We start from the raw sequence: 20,347 nt of genomic DNA on the forward strand, positions 1-20,347 counted from the left end.
TGGCCTCACAACTTCAACATACAAACACACAAGGATTTCAGCATATGTTTGACTTCTTACTAAACTGCACTTAGGTAGCCATCACATAAAGAAATGAAACACTGGTTAACTTATCTAATTCACATAAGCATGGGAACACAAGTTGGTTTCAGAACAGAGCATTTTACTAGCTATAAATTTCATTTTTTTTTTTTTACCAACATATAGTACATGCAGATTCCAAGAAAAGCTAAAGCATGCTTATTCAATCTATATTCGGCAGAACTCAATGCAAATCTTAAGCTATACAAGGATTTCCTGTAATCACCTCAAGTCATGTCATACTAAATCCTTAGCCAACTAACAAGGTTTATACTAATCTCAAACCACTTAACTGAAGTAATATCACAAAGCATACTAATGAATGAAAACAACTTATACTGATCTTATGCATGTAACTTGGACTTATGCAAACTCTCTATGGCATAAGGCAAATTTAAAACAGGACAAACAACAATTTGAAATAGTTTTAAACTATATTCTAGTTCTATATGATTGAGATTTAACCTTCGATAAACGAACTAAGATTAACTTAAAGGCACTACACAGGAAGCTAATACCCATAAACCTGATTAAACAGGATTCAAATATGAGCAAACATCTTCGAACTAAGAACTAATGAGCATGCTAGGCAGGAATGATTATCAACACCCATAAGCAAAAGGGCTAAACAAGCAATTAACTACCATAAATAACATCCTAGAACACATATAAGCAGAAAAGAAACAATTAAAATTCAAAATAATTAAAAGAGAAGATTCACTGACCTTCTTCGGGTGCAGCGAAGTGGGTGCGAAGCCTTCGATACACACTCAAACACTTCAAAACTCAATTCACAGACATAAAAGAGATTGATAAAATTGAAATTTTTGCTTGGGGGATTTTAGCGACAAAAACGAAGGCTTTTTGTTTCTATGGAACTTTTTCAGACTAAAAGACTCAAATTTTTCAAGGGGGTTTGTGCGGCTGAGAACTTAGTTTCTTTGGGGGGTTTTCCAATCCAAAAATCCTCCTTGGGGTACTCCTATGAATCAGAAAATCCTCCTATCCCCCAGAAAATCCCCGTTTTTTTTTTCGTTCCCGTTCGTCCCCCTCTCCTTCGTTCCCCCCTCTCCTTTTATAGGTTTTTGCTTGGAAAAGGGAATGAGGAGCGGGAGAGAGAGAAGAGTGGGGGACAAGGGTGAGTGGGGAGCGGAGAAGAAGGAGGAAAAAGGGGAAGTGGGAGCGGCGGAGGAGAGGGAAAGGAGGAGAAGAAGAGGGAATGGGAAAGAGGGGGTGCGGCGGTGGAAATGAGGAGATGAAGGGGAAACCCTAAAAAGGGTTTCCCTTATTTGGACGAAAAAAATGGATCGGACCCGGTCCATTTGTGGACCGGGTCAAATTTTAGACTGGGTATTAAAAGATGGACTAGTGAATTTAAACGTGGACTGGTCTAAAATTGAGATAAAAAATATGGTCTAGTCCAAAAAATATTAGGAGTTAATTGGACTTTGATTTGGGGTCCGGTAAGTCAAAATACGGACCGAGTGCAAGAAATAGTTTGGCTTCTAAATTTGAATAAGAGACACATTTTGATTAACGGTGTACTAAAGGTGCCAGAATATCATCTAATACGGAAATACTTAATTATAAAAAGACCCGGGTAAAAATTATATGATGTCGCAAGTGACCGTGCTATAATATTTAATAACAAAACGCTATCATAAGAAATGTGCGAAATAAATGCGATGTGTGTGCGGAAGTTGGTAGAAACGTCGAGAAAATGCAAGTTTCAATAATACTAAATAATAACAGCAAATAAATAGCGGTAGTGATACTGTTAATAACAATAATGATAATGGTAATAATGATAACGTTGATGATAAATGGTGATAAAAACAATAAATAATAATAGTAAACAACAAATATTGATAATTAAAAAATGATAATAATTAATAAAGCTAATAAAGATGATAGTAATTAATAATAAACGATAAATAACAATTATTGTAAATAACAAAATGATAATGAATTAATAATAATAACAATAATAGGGGTAATAATAATATAATAATGATGATAATAATAAGAGAAATAATGATGATAATAATAATAATAAATAACAATTATTGATAAAACAATGATAATAATTAATAATAAAAAAATAACGATGATAATAATGATTAGTAATTAATAATAATAATAATAATAATAATAATAATAATAATAAATAAATAACAATAATAATAACAATGAGAATTAGTAATAATAATATTTTAAGGATAATAGTAATAATTAATAATAATAATAAAAACGATAATAATGATAATAATAATAATAATAACAATAGCTGCAGTGGAATAATACAACGTGGGTGTTAATGAAAGACTAATAATTATAAAAACATATTTTTTATTTTATTTTATTTATTTATTTATTTATTTATTATTTTATTATTATTATTTTTTTAACATGCCAGAAGTATAAATAGGTGTTTCGGAGGAGAGGCGGGACAAAATTGGGTGTCAACAACTACTTTTCTTCTGGATGGCTTGGGTACCAAGCCTCACTTCCAAGCTAGCCTCCTGAGGTGCTTCACTAAACTTACACTCTAAGTACTCTGTCTTGGTCCTACTCAGCTTAAACCCTTTAGACTCTAGAGTTTGTCTCCAATCCTCTAGCTTAGCGTTAACTCCGCTACGAGTCTCGTCGATCAGGACTATGTCATCCGCGAAAAGCATACACCATGGCACCTCACCTTGAATTTGCCGCGTCAATCCATCCATCACCAAGGCAAATAAAAACGGACTAAGAGCTGATCCTTAATGCAACCCCATCACAACTGGAAAGTGCTCTGAGTCTCCTCCTACTGTCCTTACCCTGGTTTTGGCTCCCTCATACATGTCCTTGATGACCCTAATGTACGCCACAGGTACACCTTTAGCCTCCAAGCATCTCCATAGGATCTCTCTTGGGACTTTGTCGTAAGCCTTTTCTAGGCGCAGGGGTTGGTGCGGGTTGGGGTGGAGTGGGTTTTGGTGTGATGGAGGTGGGTGGGGGTATAATGGGGAAATAAAATACGTAACCACGCAAAAACCACCAAATCCGTGGTTATAAAATCTGGGTTTTTTCATTGTTATACAACGGGTTTACAACACCATACAACATAATTTTAAGAGCAATGGAAACAAACATGGTTTCATAGGAAACAACACATTAATGAACCACGGGAAACAACTGTTGACACTCAATTTTGGCCCTTCACATTTTAAATTAACTGATCAAGCTTTTTGAATTACAAACAGAGTGAAATACGCATTCGTAAAGTCAAAAATATTTCCTTAACTAGTTTTGGTGTTATTTTTGTCGTTTCATTTGGCAAAAATATATCCTAATATATATCGTATATATTTTACGTATAAATTTAAGTATTAATTATGTTAAAGAATAAGTGTTTAATTTAGTACTTATATCAAATTGTCAAATTAAAATCATTTGCGATTTATTTGCTAAAATTAATCCGTATTTTGCAAAATAGGTATTCTTACTTTGTCAAGATAAGAAGCTTCATTGATTAGTCGATTAATAATTCGATTCAAATTGGTCTTTAATTTGGCCATTCAATAAAGAATTGGCTATAATTATAACAAGAAAGTGGTTATATTTTGAACTCAATTGACCACACCTTAATCATTCTTCAGCCCAATATCCAGCCCAAAAAATACAGCGACCCGGCCCACTTCCTAAATACCAGTCATTTCTCATTTTCCTTGAGCTAACACGTTTTTTTTTTTTCCTCTCCAGACATTGCACGCTCATTTTGAGCAAAGTTTTAAATGCTTTTGTTTTCTTCTCAGATTCAAACGGTAATACACTGATTTCTCCTTTTTCTTTCATTGGTCAGTACGAGCTAAACAAGTCATTTCCTTTTCCATCTTTTAATAGTCGGTTGAGTACTTTGTTATGAGTCGAGATAGGATCATTTACCCGTTGTATCAATAGTATGTTTAACTAAATTTATCTCTAGCTCGTTATGTGTTCTGTCCAACTCTGATATGGTCGTTGAACTAGCGCATTACATGTTTGGTTGAAGTTTTACCTTGTTCAAACTTTAAGGAGTTTTTTTTTTTGTCCTGAACTAAGTATTAATGCGTGGCTCTTTTGAGGTCTGCTTCTTTGATTTGGTTGGCTGGTAACACATTTTCATAAGCTCTTAGGGGTCGTTTGGTATGATGGATAAGCTAAAATAGTCCTGGAATAAAAATTAAGTACCATCTTATTTCACGTTTGGTTGGGATAAAATTACGGGATGACTAATCCCGGGATTAGTTATCCCGGTACTGTAGTGTTATTTTATCTCACATAGAGGGTGGAATAACAATTTCGGAATAACTAATCCAGGGATAACTTGTTCCCCAACCAAATGAGCCCTTAGTGTTTAATGAAGAATTTGTGACCTTTTCCTTTTATGTACACGTTAGTATCCATAGCAATAGTATTTCCCTGATTACAGTATTTATTTTACTTCAAAACATGTCTTTGGTTTGATGTAATTGCTCAAGTTAGGTTGTTAGTCTTAATCTATCACTTAGGAAGTTTGCCCTGTTAAAGACGAGCTAAAACTCGTGAGAATATCTGTTTGATAGTAGTCTAACAAGTGTGCTAATTTATGACTTATTCATGTCGAGAATTGATTTTTGTTGCTTGTCAAAGTTATCTGGTTTACTGGTCTATTATAAATAAATGCTAATGTCTTTTCTTTTCAATGTATGTGAACTCGCATGAGTCCTTCGGACTCTTCCTTACCTTCACCACTCTTTGTTGGGCTGAGGCCCAACATAATATTTGCACTAGATCGAGTCATTTTTTTGCGCGGATTGCCCTTTTTTTGGGGTGGTCTTAAATTTTGCCCCTCATATTTGTGGTATTTAAATTATGCCCCTCATATTGATGGTCTTTAATTTTTGCCCTTCGCGTTGCAACCCTGAGCGTTCACGTAAAAATTATGAGGTTCTGGGTTCGAACCCCCGCTCACGCATAAATTAAAAAAAAAATTGCAAGGCAAGGTTTGGGTCTCGTGTATGCCGGACCCGGCATACACTTGTTAAGTAATTACCAAAGTTATGTCAGACCCGGTATACTCATGCCTTATGGGCAGACTTGGCATAAGTATGTTGGGTCCGGCATAACTTTGGTAATTCCTTAACAAGTTTATGCCGGGTCCGGCATACTTATGGGCAAACTTTTAGTTACACCTTAAGTCTTTTCCTAGTTATGCCTTATGGGGCAGACTTTTAGTTAAGGCACAACTAAAAGTATGCCTCATAAGACATAACTAAAAGTATGCCCCATAAGACGGAATTTTTCCTTAAGGTATAACTAAAAATTTGCCTTATAAGACAAAGTCTACGTCTTAAAGAAAAGTTATGCCTTATGGGGCATACTTTTAGTTGTGCCTTAACTAAAAGTCTGTCCCATAAGACATAACTAAAAGTTTGCTCATAAGTATGCCGGACCCAGCATAAATTTGTGAAGGAATTACCAAAGTTAAACCGGACCCAGCATACTTATGTCAAGTTTGTCCATAAGGCATAAGTATGTCGGGTTCAGCATAACTTTGGTAATTCCTTAACAAGTGTATGCTGGTCGGGGTATAGTGAAATTTAAACTCCGCCTTGCGATTTTTTTTTTAAATTTTGACTGAATGGGGGTTCGAACCTGAAATCCATGGGTTTTAGCCGAAGGTCAAAATTTAAAGATTTCAAATATGAGGGGCAAAATTTAAAGACCACCCCAAAAGCAGAATTGCCCAGATCGAGTCAGCCCGTTGCAAGAGCCTTCAGTCCAATAAAGCCCAACAGTAGCTGCAGCAGTCCAGAGGCGCAAATGGGCCCTGAGCCCATATGTTTGAATTTTTCTTCTTCATTTACGTTACGTCAATTATTTGCTGAAATCGTGATTTGTAATGTTGTATGACTACGTAATGTTTTATGACTAACTTTTTTATTCGATAGGTTTAAAGTTTTACAAAGTCACAAGGAGATTTCCAGATTTTTTAACCAAACGTTGAAATTGGGTTTTAAGGAGAAAGCAAGCAATTCCTCTTTTGATGCAAAGAATTTTTGGAAAAAGGTGATTCAGCCCAAGAGCTTTTTCACGTGATATTGCGGGCTCATTAAATAAGCTTGTGGCCTAATATTTTCATCCAAATAAATGTTTGTTTTTGGAATTGTTGAAAGGATCAACTACGTATATATTAAGGAGAAATATTTACAAACGTGACGATAGTTTTATATTTACAAAACATAACATTACAAATCCTATACAAAACATGCTTTTTTAAAAAATATTTTTTTTTTAAAAAATCATTAAAAAAATTAAATTTTTTAAAAATATTTTTTTCCCTCAAAAATTTATGTATTAAAGTTGTATGAAATGTGTATATCTCGCTCAAGGCTTAAAAAGTTCGCTCAAAATTTAGTGTATGAAAACTGTATGAAAAATGTATGAAATGTGTATATCTCGTTCAAGGCTTAAAAAATCCGCTCAAAATTATGTGTATGAAAACAATATAAAATTTGTATCTCGCTCAAGTCTAAAATTTCGCTCATATTTTCGCATATAAAGTTCATGTTAGATTTATGTAAAATTAATACAACTATAATAACATTGTATACAACTTTGATACAACATTCAAGACTTAAAATAATCGCTCAAATTTTTGTGTATGAAATGTGTATATCTTGCTCAAGATTTAAAAAGTTCGCTCAAATTTTATGTATGAAGAACGTATGAAATGTGTATATCTCAATCAACTCTTAAACATTATGCTCAAAATTTTATGCATGAGAATGGTATGAAATGTGTATATCTCGCTCAAGACTTAAAATTTCATTCACATTTTTCGTATATAAAGTTCATATTAGGTTTCTCAAAAATTAATACAACCACAACAACATTGTAACAACTTTCATACAATATTCAAGGCTCAAAATTTTCGCTCACAATTTTGTTTATGAAAATTATATTAAAAATTTCGCTCACATGTACACATTGTATACATGTTTCATATAGCTTTCATACACAAAAAATTGAGGTAATTTTTTAACCCTTTGAGCCAAAAAAATATTAGTTTTTTTTAAAATATATATAAAAATTATTATTTTTAAAAATTAAAATATTTTTTTAAAAAAATTAATTTTTTGTTAATTTTTTTTTAAAAAAAAAATATATATTTTCTGGAAAACAAATAAAAAAATGAAAAATATATGAAAATCCTTCATGTTTCGTAATATATCATTATGTTTTTGCAAATAAGGAAAACTATCGTCACGTTTCGTAAATATTTCTCCTTAACATGTATATATATGTAGTTTTCCCTTGTTGAAAATGACATAAAATACGCTTTTCAAATTACCCATCTTTATCGTAGCCAAAGCAACCAAGGACAAAAATCTTGTGAAGTTACTTATCAGTTAAAACACTTGTTGCCTAGATACTTAAAGATCTCTCATATCTTCGAGTTAAAAGTAAACGAGTTCATTAACGGGATTAAGAAGTTGAGTTATACTTTTAATTTAACGTCTTAATAAACCGTACACATTTTGAAGAGAGCCGCTCCTTCATAATTAGCCCAATTATATAATTAATTCATTTAATTGAATTGAAGATATAATTGAAATGCTAAAAATGATTTTCAAAGTAAAACACCACTGAAGCTCATCTTTTCAAATAAAATATGTCTCATTTTCTAATTAATTAGCCATAAATAGGCTTTTTTCAAACTTTACAAACAAGTTAAACAAATTTTTAGTCATAAGATGTTAGATCCGTAGGTAAACCGCATTGGGCGGATCCTTAATACCGACGTGCTTAAAACCTTCCTCGGGGATCACCAAAACCCTTACCCTTTCTCTGGTACTAAAAAAGGATTTTCAAAAAATACCTTTTAAATTGGTTTCCTAATTTCCATTCAATGAATTACGTGGCGATTCTATTTGTTCACGACAAAGAGGTCAGGCTATGAGAAGCTTTTATGTGCAAGCGTAAAAGCAGACTGTAACAACAACCATCCAAACAGCGGGTTAAAGATGCCACAACAGTTGAATTTACAACTTGATCTTATATGTCTCCCCCAAGTTTCTCGGAAGATTGAGGTGGCAAGACCCCAAAACTTTTTTTCTAAGTGACAGGGCCCTTATTTTTTTTTCACTTATTTTGCTCCAGAAATTACTAATGATACGATTAGCACACATATGGGAGCTTCTTTGTATTTTTAAAAATTTTGGGGTTAAGTTTTAAACTTTTCAAAAAACCTCCTTTCTCTCTCTTTCTTCTTTCATGTTCTTCTTCTCCAAAAATCACTATTTTACTCCCAAATTCTCTCATTATTTCATCTTTTATGTGTGTAGTTGTCGTTGAGTGCTAAACTTGAAGTATATACACATTTTGGTTGTTGAACAACGTGAAGAAAAAGCTGGAAGCCATTGACAGCCACTAACAAAGCTTCGAAGCTCTAAGTCAAAAATGTGGGTTACCGCAAGCGAGCTCCGTTTTGAGTGAGTGATACCTCAAAAAATCGGAACATCGAGGAGAATTCATATCTAAAATTTGAAGCAATTTCATTGAGATTTGACATGATTTTGGATAGATTTTATAACACCCCCCAAGGTTGAAGAAGATGATTGCTCAAATTTTGGATTATCGCAATCGAGCTCTATTTCACATAGGTGATATTTCAAAAGAACCGGAACGTGGAGGGAAGCTCATATCTGAAATTTGAAACAGTTTGGTTAAGATTTGACATGGTTTCATATCAAATTACAACAATTGTTTGTCTAAAATGAAAAAGACGACACTGCAGAAATAGCCTAGTAGAATCTTTATTAGAAATAAAAAGGGTCATATTTTAGCCAAATTACAACAATTGTTCGTCTAAAATGAAGAAGACGACATTGCAGAAATAGTCTAGTAGAATCTTAGTCAGGTCTATAATAACCAATGCAGAAGCTTAGTAGAAACTATAAACTTAATAAAGATTGTACTAGACTATTTTTTACTGTGTCGTCTTCTTCCTTTTGGACGAACAGCTACTGTAATTTGATCTGAAACCATGTCAAATCTTATATATATAATGCATATATATACAACAGTTGCCATATGAAATGTAGCAACATAAGTTTTATTAGCATTCTATAATTTCTTCTAAGCTTCTGCATTGGTTATATATATTTCTACTATATTAGAAGCACCAATTGGTGCTTCTTTCGTCGTCCGTGTGTGGACCCCCCCCCCCCCACCAACATAAAAAAAAAAAAAAGCCCTAAAAAAAATTGTAAAAAAAATAAATTGTGGGCCCCATATTCAACAACAGCCAGTATTAAAAAAAATTGTGGGCCCCATATTAAACAACATTCAGTATTAAAAAAAAAAGTGGAACCCACCACATCCAAACTCACGGAAAAAAAAATGGACCCCATATTAACAAAATCAAGCAATATTGAAAAAAAAAGTGAACCCCATATTTTTGGGCCCCATATTAAACAGGCCCTAAAAAAATTGTAAAAAAAAATAAAATTGTGGGTCCCATATTCAACAACATCCAGTATTAAAAAAAATTGTGGGCCTCATATTAAACAACATCCAGTATTAAAAAAAAAAGTGGAACCCACCACATCCAAACTCACGGGAAAAAAAAGTGGACCCCATATTAACAAAATCAAGCAATATTGAAAAAAAAAGTGAATCCCATATTTAAAAAACAAACAATGTTAAAAAAAATGTGGGCCCCATATTAAACACGATGCGTATTCATAGTAAACACTAATATAATAAAGTTTTAAATACGGAGCACAAACTACAATGTTATATTAATCGTGTTTGAACATAGTATCCCATATTGACAAAATCAAGCAATATATATAAAAAAATGAATCCCATATTAAAAAAATAAACAATGTAAAAAAAAATAAAATGCAGACTTTGTATTCTTAGCAAACACTAATATAATAAAGTTTTAGATACGGAACACAAATTACAATGTTATATCAATCATGTTTTGAACATAGTATATATATATATAAAAAAAAAAAAAAATTGGCCTCATATTAAACAGGCCCATAAAAAAAACAAAATTGTAAAAAACAAAATTGTAAAAAAAAAAATTGTGGGCCCCATATATATTGACCCCATACTAAACAACATCAAGCAATATATAAAAAAAAAGTGGAACCCACCATCTCCAAACTCACGGTAAAAAAAGTGAACCCCGTATTAACAAAATCAAGCAATATAAAAAATAAAAAAAAAAATTGAACCCCATACTAAAAAAAAAAAAATGTCAAAAAAGACTTCGTATTCGTAGTAAACACTAATATAATAAAGTTTTAGATACGGAGCACAAACTACAATGTTGTATTAATTGTGTTTTGAACATAGTATATATATATATATGCATAAAAATAATGCAAATTAATAATGTCAAAAAAAAAGTGCAGCCCATATTAAAAAATCAAACAATATTCATGTAATTTCCAAAGTATCTCATTAAGTCAATAATGATGGATTCATTACCGCGTGCGTATCAATTCATTAGTGGGAGCAAATGAAATTATTGTACAGTAACATACTTAAAATACTTATATATTAAAATAAGATAGAATTTAATTACTTTTTCATTTTTTCCTTACTCTAATAAATGTGAAAATAATTGTGGGCCCCATATTAAACACCATGCGAATTTGTAGCAAACACTAATATAATAAAGTTTTAAATACGGAGCACAAACTACAATGTTATATTAATCGTGTTTTGAACATAGTATCTCATATTGACAAAATCAAGCAATATATATATATATATATATAAAAAAAAAGTGAATCCCATATTAAAAAAATAAACAATGTCAAAAAAAAAAAAAATGCAGACTTTGTATTCTTAGCAAACACTAATATAATAAAGTTTTAGATACGGAGCACAAATTACAATGTTATATCAATCGTGTTTTGAACATAGTGTATATATATATATATATATTATATATTATATACATAAAAATAATGCAAACTAATAATGTCCAAAAGGGTGGACCTCATACTAAACGACACCACGCAATATAAAACATAAAAATAGAAAAAGAAGAAACTATATAAAGCATGGGTTTAGACCCGTGCTTCATCGTCCGTTGTCCCTTTAAAAAAAAGGAAGAAAAAAATGTGGAACTGACCACATCCAAACTCACGGGAAAAAAAAAGTGGACCCCATATTAACATAATCAAGCAATATTAAAAAAAATGTGAATCCCATATTAATAAAACAAACAATGTTAAAAAACAAATGCTTAGAAAATCAAACAATTAAATCAATAATGATGGACTCTTTAGAATAAGGAAAAAATCAATTTCTACTTTGTTTCGTTTTAAACATGTAAAATTAATTTAATAATTTGAATTAGAATTATCTAAATCAAAATTTAATAAAAAATAATAAGTATTTTACACCGTTAAATTAATCGAATTAAAATTGAAAATATCAACTGATGCTTAAATATTGCTATTGTTTTATCTCAAAGAGAGGAAAATAGTTTCTTTTTAAACAAGTCTTCTCTTTTAAAAAGTATTAATAAATTTTCGTAGCAAACACGAATAAAATAAAGTTCTAGATACGGAGCACAAACTACAATGTTATATTAATCGTATTTTGAACATAGTATATATATATATATATATATATATATATATATATATATATATATATATATATATATATATATATATATATTATCATTATCTAAACACAACTACATATACATAGATACAATATAACCCGAAGTGTTGGGCCCGTGCGCAGCACGGGCATAGGCCATCTAGTACATATATATATATATATATATGTGTGTGTGTGTGTGTGACAACTAAAAAGGGTCAGATTTTTGCCACTAAGAAGCGACTATGGTTATTAGAAACGACTACGATTTTTGTAAGCAACTTACGGTTTAGATGAAATTATATAGAAAATTGATGAATTAATTCTTGAAACTTATCATTGTTGGCATTTAAATGAATATTTAACAAAACGATAATGTCATTATTGATATAAATACTAATATCATTGAAATAATACAAGTCATTCGCTATTAATCCAAACATTAAGAGTTGGCCGCATAATTACTTCACCTATTGCAATAAAGACAACATTTTACATTTATCGCATGTAATTATGCCATCAGTTTCAGTATAGATCATATGTAATATAGTAACTATTTGCAACATGGCTAAAAATAATATATGATGTTCACATATAGTTATGTCACCAATTTCAAATTTTACATATAGCTATGATCATCATAATGTTTTCTTCAACATATTATTAATATTACTCATTAATTATCATTATTTTAGATCATTATAGTATTGTTTCACTAATTTCATGGTGATAACATATTGTTTAGTTACAAATATAAGCTCTATAATGTAAAATTAGTTCACTTCTTATTAAAAAAAATCTTTTTTGGTTACAAAAGATGAAATTATACAATTCATTCGCTATTACCTAAACATTACTAGTTGGTCGAATAATTATTTCACTTATTGCAATAAAGACAAGAACATTTCACATTGATCACATGTGATTATGTCATCAATTTCAATAAGGATCATATTTAGCATGGTAACCATTGCAACATGACTAAAAAAATATGTGATGTTCACATATAGTTATGTCCCCAATTACAAGTTGTTACATATAGCTATGATCATCATAACTTTTCCGCAACAAATTATTAACATTACTCATTAATTATCATTATTTTAGATTATTATAGTGTTGTTTCACTAATTTCATGGTGATAACATATTGTTTAGTTACAAATATAAGTTTTGTAATGTAAAATTAGTTCACTTCTTATTAAAAAAAAATCTTTTTTGGTTACAAAAGATGAAATTATACGAGTCGTTCGCTATTAATCTAAACATTACTAGTTGGTCGAATAATTATTTTACTTATTGCAATAAAGACAAGAACATTTCACATTGACCACATGTGATTATGCCATCAATTTCAATAAGGATCAGATTTAGCATAGTAACCATTGCAACATGACTAAAAAAATATGTGATGTTCACATATAGTTATGTCATCAATTCCAAGTTGTTACATATAGCTATGATCATCATAACTTTTCCGCAACAAATTATTAACATTACTCATTAATTATCATTATTTTAGATTATTATAGTGTTGTTTCATTAATTTCTTGGTGATAACATATTGTTTAGTTACAAATATAAGTTTTATATTCTAAAATTAGTTCACTTCTTATTAGAAAAAGAAAAAAAAAATTAGTTACCAAAGCAAGTGTTAGGTTGTGTTTGACTTTTTTTTAGCTAAAATCAAACCAATTATGGTCAGGTTTTTTTTTTTTCAACACCAAACCAAATCAAACCAAACCACTAATCAGGTTTTTTTTCTCGGTTTGGTGCGATTTGTCGGTTTACTTTGTATACCCCTAATTTAGATTGATAAGATTTCACCCATAGTCCCATCTCACCACATTCTTTGATGATTTGAGAAACGGAAAAGGGTCAAATATACCCCCGTACTATTAGAAAAGGGTTAAATATACTTCTCGTTATACTTTGAATCCAAATATACCCCCGTACTATTAGAAAAGGGTTAAATATACTTCTCGTTATACTTTGAATCCAAATATACCCTTTCCATTATACTTTGGGTCTAAATATACCCCTCTGTTATATTTTGAGTTTAAATGTACCCCTCCTCTGTTAAAATTGTCCAAGGTGGACATAAGGTCTGACGTGACGCTGACAACTCGGTGAATTGGATATCACATGACATGCTACCTCACCACCCTAACCCGTTTACCTCTCTCTTCCCCTTCTTCTTCCATCACACCACCATCTCCATAGTCAAGGTAAATAAAACCTGTGTTTTTTCTTGTGACTAATTGGGCCAGCCAACGTAATTTTTAATGGTATTTTTGGAGGAGATTTCTGCAGTATCAAAATTTGTCAAATCTCCATTTGAGTTGTGAAATAGTTGGTCTGTACACAGTCAAAAGTTCACTTCACAAGCTCTAATACTCTCGACTACTGTTGGCAGTATTGTTGTGCTTCTTGTAAAGCATGAAACTATTAAGTATCTTCTTTTTACCTAGATGCGGTGAACTTTTTAAGGGCTGATAATTGGTTTAACTGAATTACAATGATTAACTCCCTTTTATGATATATTTCAGGATCATTCCTAATTGTAGTTCATTATTTGTTCAGGTTGTCCCTTCAATAGCTATTGCTTTTATAACATATGAGCAAGTGAAAGATCTATTGGGAGTTGAGATCTATTGTGGTGGTGCTAATGATGGCAAAGGTTGTAAAGGGGGAGGAGATGGTAGTGATGGAAGAATAAGGGAAAAAGAGGGGTAAATGGGTTGAGGTGGTGAGCTGGCATGCCATGTGATGTCCATCTTATCGAGTTGTCAGCGTCACGTCAAATTTTATGTCCATCTTGGACAATTTTAACGGAGAAGGAGTATATTTAAACTCAAAGTATAATAGAGGGGTATAATTGGACCCAAAGTATAACGAGAAGGGTATATTTGGACCCAAAATATAACGAGGGATATATTTAATACTTTTTTAATAGTACAGGGGTATATTTGACCCTTTTCCGTTTGAGAAATGAAATAACTATCAACTTGTATATTTACAATAGAATTTTTTAAGATAAATTTCAAGAATGTGTGAAAATAAGAAGCTTTGAAGTTTCAGTAAGCTAGCAACTTGTACATTCTTCAGAGCTAACGCGAATACTCTTTTTTTTTATGTCCTTCTAAACTTATAATTAGAAGTTTCTAATTATCCCCTTAATTATAATATTATCAATCAAGTATTGCCCCTAACCTGTTATTTTCTTGAACAATTAATATAAACAGTTGACCTAATAAAAAACTTTTATTAATTTGGTAGATGATTGATTTAATTTCGTGTGTCCGTATATATTGTGGATGTAATAGTTAGTACCTTCCCCGCTATACCCTATAATTCCCTGGCGGAAATACTATAACGATGAGACACTAGTATTATTATTATTATTACGGAAAAGGTCATAAATACCCCTAACCTATTGAAAAAGGCTCATAAATACTCTCCTTCCACCTTTTGGTCTAAAAATATTCTTCTATCCACCTTTTAGGTCTAAAAATACCCTTAAGGTTTGTTTTTAGCTCAAATATACCCCTCAAACTAACAAGTTAAAATTAACTCTTTTTAAAAGTCAAATGACATTTTGTAATTTGTCAATAATAAAAATTCCGTAATTTAAAAAAAAAAAACCACATTTAAAAAAAAATCCGGATAGAACCACCGGACCTATCCCATTTGAAGCACAATTTAATTCCTCACAAACCCCAGCAACAATCATCCATCAATTTTGCTCCATCAGTGGCGAATTTGCAGAACAAAATTGCGTCAGTTTCAGCGATTTCGCCTGAAGAACTGCGCAGAGCTCAGCAAATTATTTCCCTTGTGGATTCTGGCCAAATTCGTGTTCCATCACTGCCAACTGGTGCTTCGTCACTGCCACCAGGTAACCTATCACCACCTTCAGCGAATTTCAATGTCCCAAGTTCGTCTATAGCATTACCAAGTGACCCATCACCACCTACAACGAATTTCAATGTCACAAGTTCATATACAACAGTCCCACCGCTCGATTACTCCAAATTATTGTTGCCTGCAGCTTTAAATGCTAACAATGGAGGAAATTCGAAAATGGGTATCAATGGGGAAATCTCCAACAGTGAAGAAATTGATATTGTTCCACCAATACCTTTAAAACCCATTGTTTATATACATGGGGAACCAACAATTCAATATTCTGTGGAAGAAATGAATCATATGATCATTGAAGAGGAATTACAATATTCAGTTGTTGGTAAGTTTTCGTATGGAGTACCCGATATGCAATTTTTACGTACTTCGCTTGCTAGGCAATGTGAATTGAAAACCGATGCTACTATTGGTTTTTTGTGTAATAGACACATTTTGATTAGATGCAAGTTATTTGAAGATTATGTCACTCTCATGTCCAAACCTGCGTTTTGGCTTAAGGAATCTCAATGGACCCATCCGATGAGAACACTTAAATGGGATCCTTGGTTTGAACCGGACAAAGAAACGAGCATTGCAATTGCTTGGATTTCATTCCCAACTCTAGCACCGAATTATTTTGGTAAATCCCAGTTATTTTCAATGGCTTCAGCTGTAGGAAAGCCACTAACTTTAGATTTGGCTACCAAAAATAAGACATGACCAAGTTGTGCTCGTGTTAAGGTGGAAGTTGATTTACTGAAGGAACATCCTAAGCGAGTGGCTATTCAAGTTGTTAATAGTGCTACTGGAGAAATTAAAACCAAGTGGGTGACGATTCAATATGATTTCATGCCAAAGTATTGTAAAGAGTGCTTTCTACAAGGACACGATGAAGAAACATGTTGGAAAATTCACCCGGACTTGCTGCCTGAGAAGGAAAATGAGCAAGAAGGTGAAGGTGAGTGTGAGGAGGAATTTCAAGTGCATAATGCAAAGGATAAAGGCAAACAGTCGGCTGTGGCAAATAAGGTACAAGAAACTGGTATAAATAAAAATAATAGAAGGCAATCACAATTTAAGCAAGCAAATTATAGAAATAGGGACCATGTGATTAATGTGTTGGAGAGTGGGAAAGTGGTTGGCAATGTGAAGGACTTACACAAATGGCAAGCTAACAAAGGTCAGAAACAGGTAAATAACAATGGAAACAACCAGTTGAAACTGGCCTTGCCAGCAGTTGAAGAAAATGGTACAAAGAGGGTAGGAAAACAGCTTGGTACAGGTTCAAATAATGTCCAAGTTGCCAATAAATTTAATGCCTTAGACGGGGTTGAAGAGGAACAAGAGGAAAGAGTTGTTGATAGCAGCAAGCAGCTGATAGTAGCAGCAGTTGATCTTAATGCTGCTGTTATTGCTCCGGTTGTGGAAGATGCAGTGATTCCAAATGTAAGGAATAGTCTTGTGCAGCAAGTCAATGCAGTGATGTCTTCCTCTGATGTGGTGGCACTAGTTAATACTGGAACTAAGCCACTTAATGTTGATGCACCTGTTTATACACCAGAAAAAAATTCAGCAAATCAAACTAAGCAATGGGTTCAAACTGTTTTCCATAAATCTGCAGAACTGTTAGTTACTGAGAATAGAGAATCCTCAGATATTCCATCAACTACTTATGCTCATGGGGAGGAAAGAATGCTTTGGAGTGAACAAGTTGAAGAAAATGATGAAGAAAAGGAAATTCAAGGCGACAATACACTTAGTGAACAAAACTCTGATTCACCAAGGTCATCACAACAGATTCATGATATGTTTGCCAAAGTAATAGAAGAAGAGGAAGTACTTGTTTCAAATGCAGCAGATATCACTCAGGCAGCTTCTAAACATGCTGTCAACAGGCATAATAATACTGATAAGGAAGAAATCAAAAATGCAGATAATGAAGTGCAGGAAGAGAATGCATGCAGTGAAGAGATGGATAACCTTTCAGCCAAAAAAGTTCCTGAACAACAGATGGTTGGGGCAGTTTCCAATGCAACCAAAATTCATGACAGTCTTCAAAGGACTCCAGATGCTACAGGGCACACAAAAACAGTTGTTTTAGTTTCAGGAAACAAAGGCAGTGCAAAGGCTAATTCTGGGGTACAGCAGAATTCTAAAACAAATGCAGGAAGTAACAAGGCTGAAATGCAAAAATTCTCTGGTAATGCTGCAGATTTGCAGGTAGCAATTCCAAACGCGGAAGAGGCTAAAATAGATATGGATGAAGAATCAACTGCTCAGAATTTTTTAAATGCTGCAAGAGAAAGTGATATTTCCCCTAGACAGATAGCAAAAGGGCCTGTGAAAGCAAAGAAGAAAAATACAAAGGATAATGCACCTCAGATTTCAGGGGTGACAACAAGGAGGACAAACTCTAAATCCCATATGTAGTGATGAATGCACTAATATGGAATATTAGATCAGTGAATACAAAAAAGCTTTTAAAAGGCTTTTAACAATGCATACAAAACACAAATTCTTTCTTGTAGGTTTGATGGAACCATTTCAACAAGCCTATAAGATGGAAAGTTACAGAAGAAGGTTGGGGCTAGAGACTGCTATTTGCAATGTTTCTAGCAAAATTTGGGCCTTTGTTGATGAAGAGTATGAAGTAACAGTCTTGATGGACACAGTCCAGCAGCTTACACTGAAATTATTCAACTGGGATGTAGATATGGAATTGGTTGTCACCTTGGTTTATGCTAAGTGTGATAGGATAGAAAGAATTGAACTATGGGATTCTCTGTATAATCTTGCTTCTGATATGACAATTCCATGGTTAGTGGGGGGTGACTTTAATGTCATCACTGATGAAGAGGAGAAGTATGGAGGTTTACCTGTGTCTCTGAATGAAGTTGAAGATTTTAGGCACTGTATTCAATCATGTAATCTAACTGATTTGGGATACAAGGGAAGTGTTTTTACCTGGTGGAATGGGAGAGGGGAAGATGATTGTGTATTCAAGAGACTGGATAGGTGTTTGGGTAACTTTGAGTTACAGCAGTTGTTTCCAGGCTTGGAAATTAATCATTTGATTAAATGTGGTTCAGATCACTCTCCTTTGCTGCTGGAATGCAAACAAGAGGTCCAACAATTCAAGAAACATTTCAAATTCTTAAATTTTTGGACTAAGCATGATACTTTTATTGATGTTGTGAAAGAAAATTGGGAGACGGATGTGGTTGCTAATTCATTCTGGACATTTAATGTGAAGCTGAAGAAAATGAAACAGGTCTTATCCCAATGGAGCAGGTCCACTTATGGTGATATTTTTCAGCAGATCACGAACCTTGAGGAAGTGATTAAAGCTCATGAAGCACTCTTTGAATCAAATCCATCTTATGCTAACAGGGAGAAACTGATGAAAGTGCAAGCGGAACTTACTAGAGTATTGCATTTGGAGGAGGAATTTTGGAAGCAAAAAGCTGGAATGTCTTGGTTTCAAGATGGTGACAAGAATTCCAAATTCTTCCATGCTTATGTGAAGGGCAGAAGAAAAATGCTGCAATTGAAAAGAATACAGAACTCGCAAGGGCAATGGCTTGACAATGAGGAAGAGATTGCAGAGGAGGCTATTGGGTTTTTTCAGGCACAATTTCATGAAACTGTGATTCCCACACAGTTTGATATCCTGAAACATGTTCCTTCCATGATTACTAATGAGCAGAATGAAGAACTAGTTGCAGTTCCTACGAAAGAAGAGGTGAAACATGCTGTTTTTGGTTTAAACAGTACAAGTGCAGGCGGTCTTGATGGGATATCCTAGGGGATGATATTTTCAACATGGTTTGGGACTTTTTCAGAGGTTTTGAACTGCCTAGATACATTACTCATACTAATCTTGTGTTGTTGCCAAAAAAGAAAGATGTCCAGACTTTTAGTGACATGAGGCCTATTAGTCTGAGTAACTTTGTGAACAAGGTATTCTCCAGAGTGGTACATGAGAGAATGGTCCATCTGTTGCCAGATTTGATATCACAGAATCAAGCAGGATTTGTGAGGGGTAGAAGCATCGTGGAGAATATTTTATTGACCAAAGAAATAATCACTGATATCAGACTCAGAACCAATAAGGGCAAGAAGAATGCCAATGCTATTGTTCCTAATGTCGTAATGAAATTGGACATGACAAAGGCCTATGATAACTTGTCATGGACTTTCCTTACAAATGTTCTGAGGAAAATGGGTTTTTCTGAGCGCTTTATAAGCCTGATTTATGAAATTATTGGAAATAACTGGTATTCTGTGCTTATTAATGGACAACCTCACGGTTTCTTTCACTCTACTAGGGGTGTTAAGCAAGGTGATCCTTTGTCGCCTACTTTGTTCATATTAGCTGCTGAAGTGCTATCAAGGGGTTTGAATGCTTTGCATAGCAATTTGTGGTTTACTGGATTTGGTTTGCCGAAGTGGAGTCCAAAAATTAATCACTTAGCTTATGCAGATGATACCATCATTTTCTCATCAGCCTGTGAGATATCCCTGGGTTTGATCATGAATGTTTTGACTGAATATGAGCAAGCTTCTGGTCAATTGATAAACAAGACTAAAAGTTCAGTATATTTGCACGATAGGGTGGATGAAGAGGAATTTCGGAAGGTAGAACGAGTTACTGGCATTGCAAGGAAGGAGTTTCCTTTGATGTATCTGGGTTGCCCTATCTACTACGCAAGAAGTAAGATGTC

At 33.2% G+C, this 20,347-nt stretch overlaps 1 protein-coding gene across 1 annotated transcript; it reads left to right on the top strand.

The window, feature by feature from the left end:
• The first annotated feature begins 18,183 nt into the window (after positions 1–18,183).
• On the top strand, positions 18,184–19,428 carry LOC132630196 (uncharacterized). The gene has a single exon (XM_060345776.1). It carries the CDS (start codon positions 18,184–18,186, stop codon positions 19,426–19,428), a length of 1,245 nt encoding a protein of 414 aa, XP_060201759.1.
• Positions 19,429–20,347: the final 919 nt, after the last annotated feature.

The sequence above is a fragment of the Lycium barbarum genome, chromosome 3, assembly GCF_019175385.1.
Source record: "Lycium barbarum isolate Lr01 chromosome 3, ASM1917538v2, whole genome shotgun sequence".
In the NCBI taxonomy this organism is placed as follows: domain Eukaryota; kingdom Viridiplantae; phylum Streptophyta; class Magnoliopsida; order Solanales; family Solanaceae; genus Lycium; species Lycium barbarum.

What these genes read in the sequence shown, in the direction of transcription:
- LOC132630196 (XM_060345776.1), top strand. Translation starts at nt 18,184, where the DNA reads ATGGAAAGTTACAGAAGAAGGTTGGGGCTAGAGACTGCTATTTGCAAT.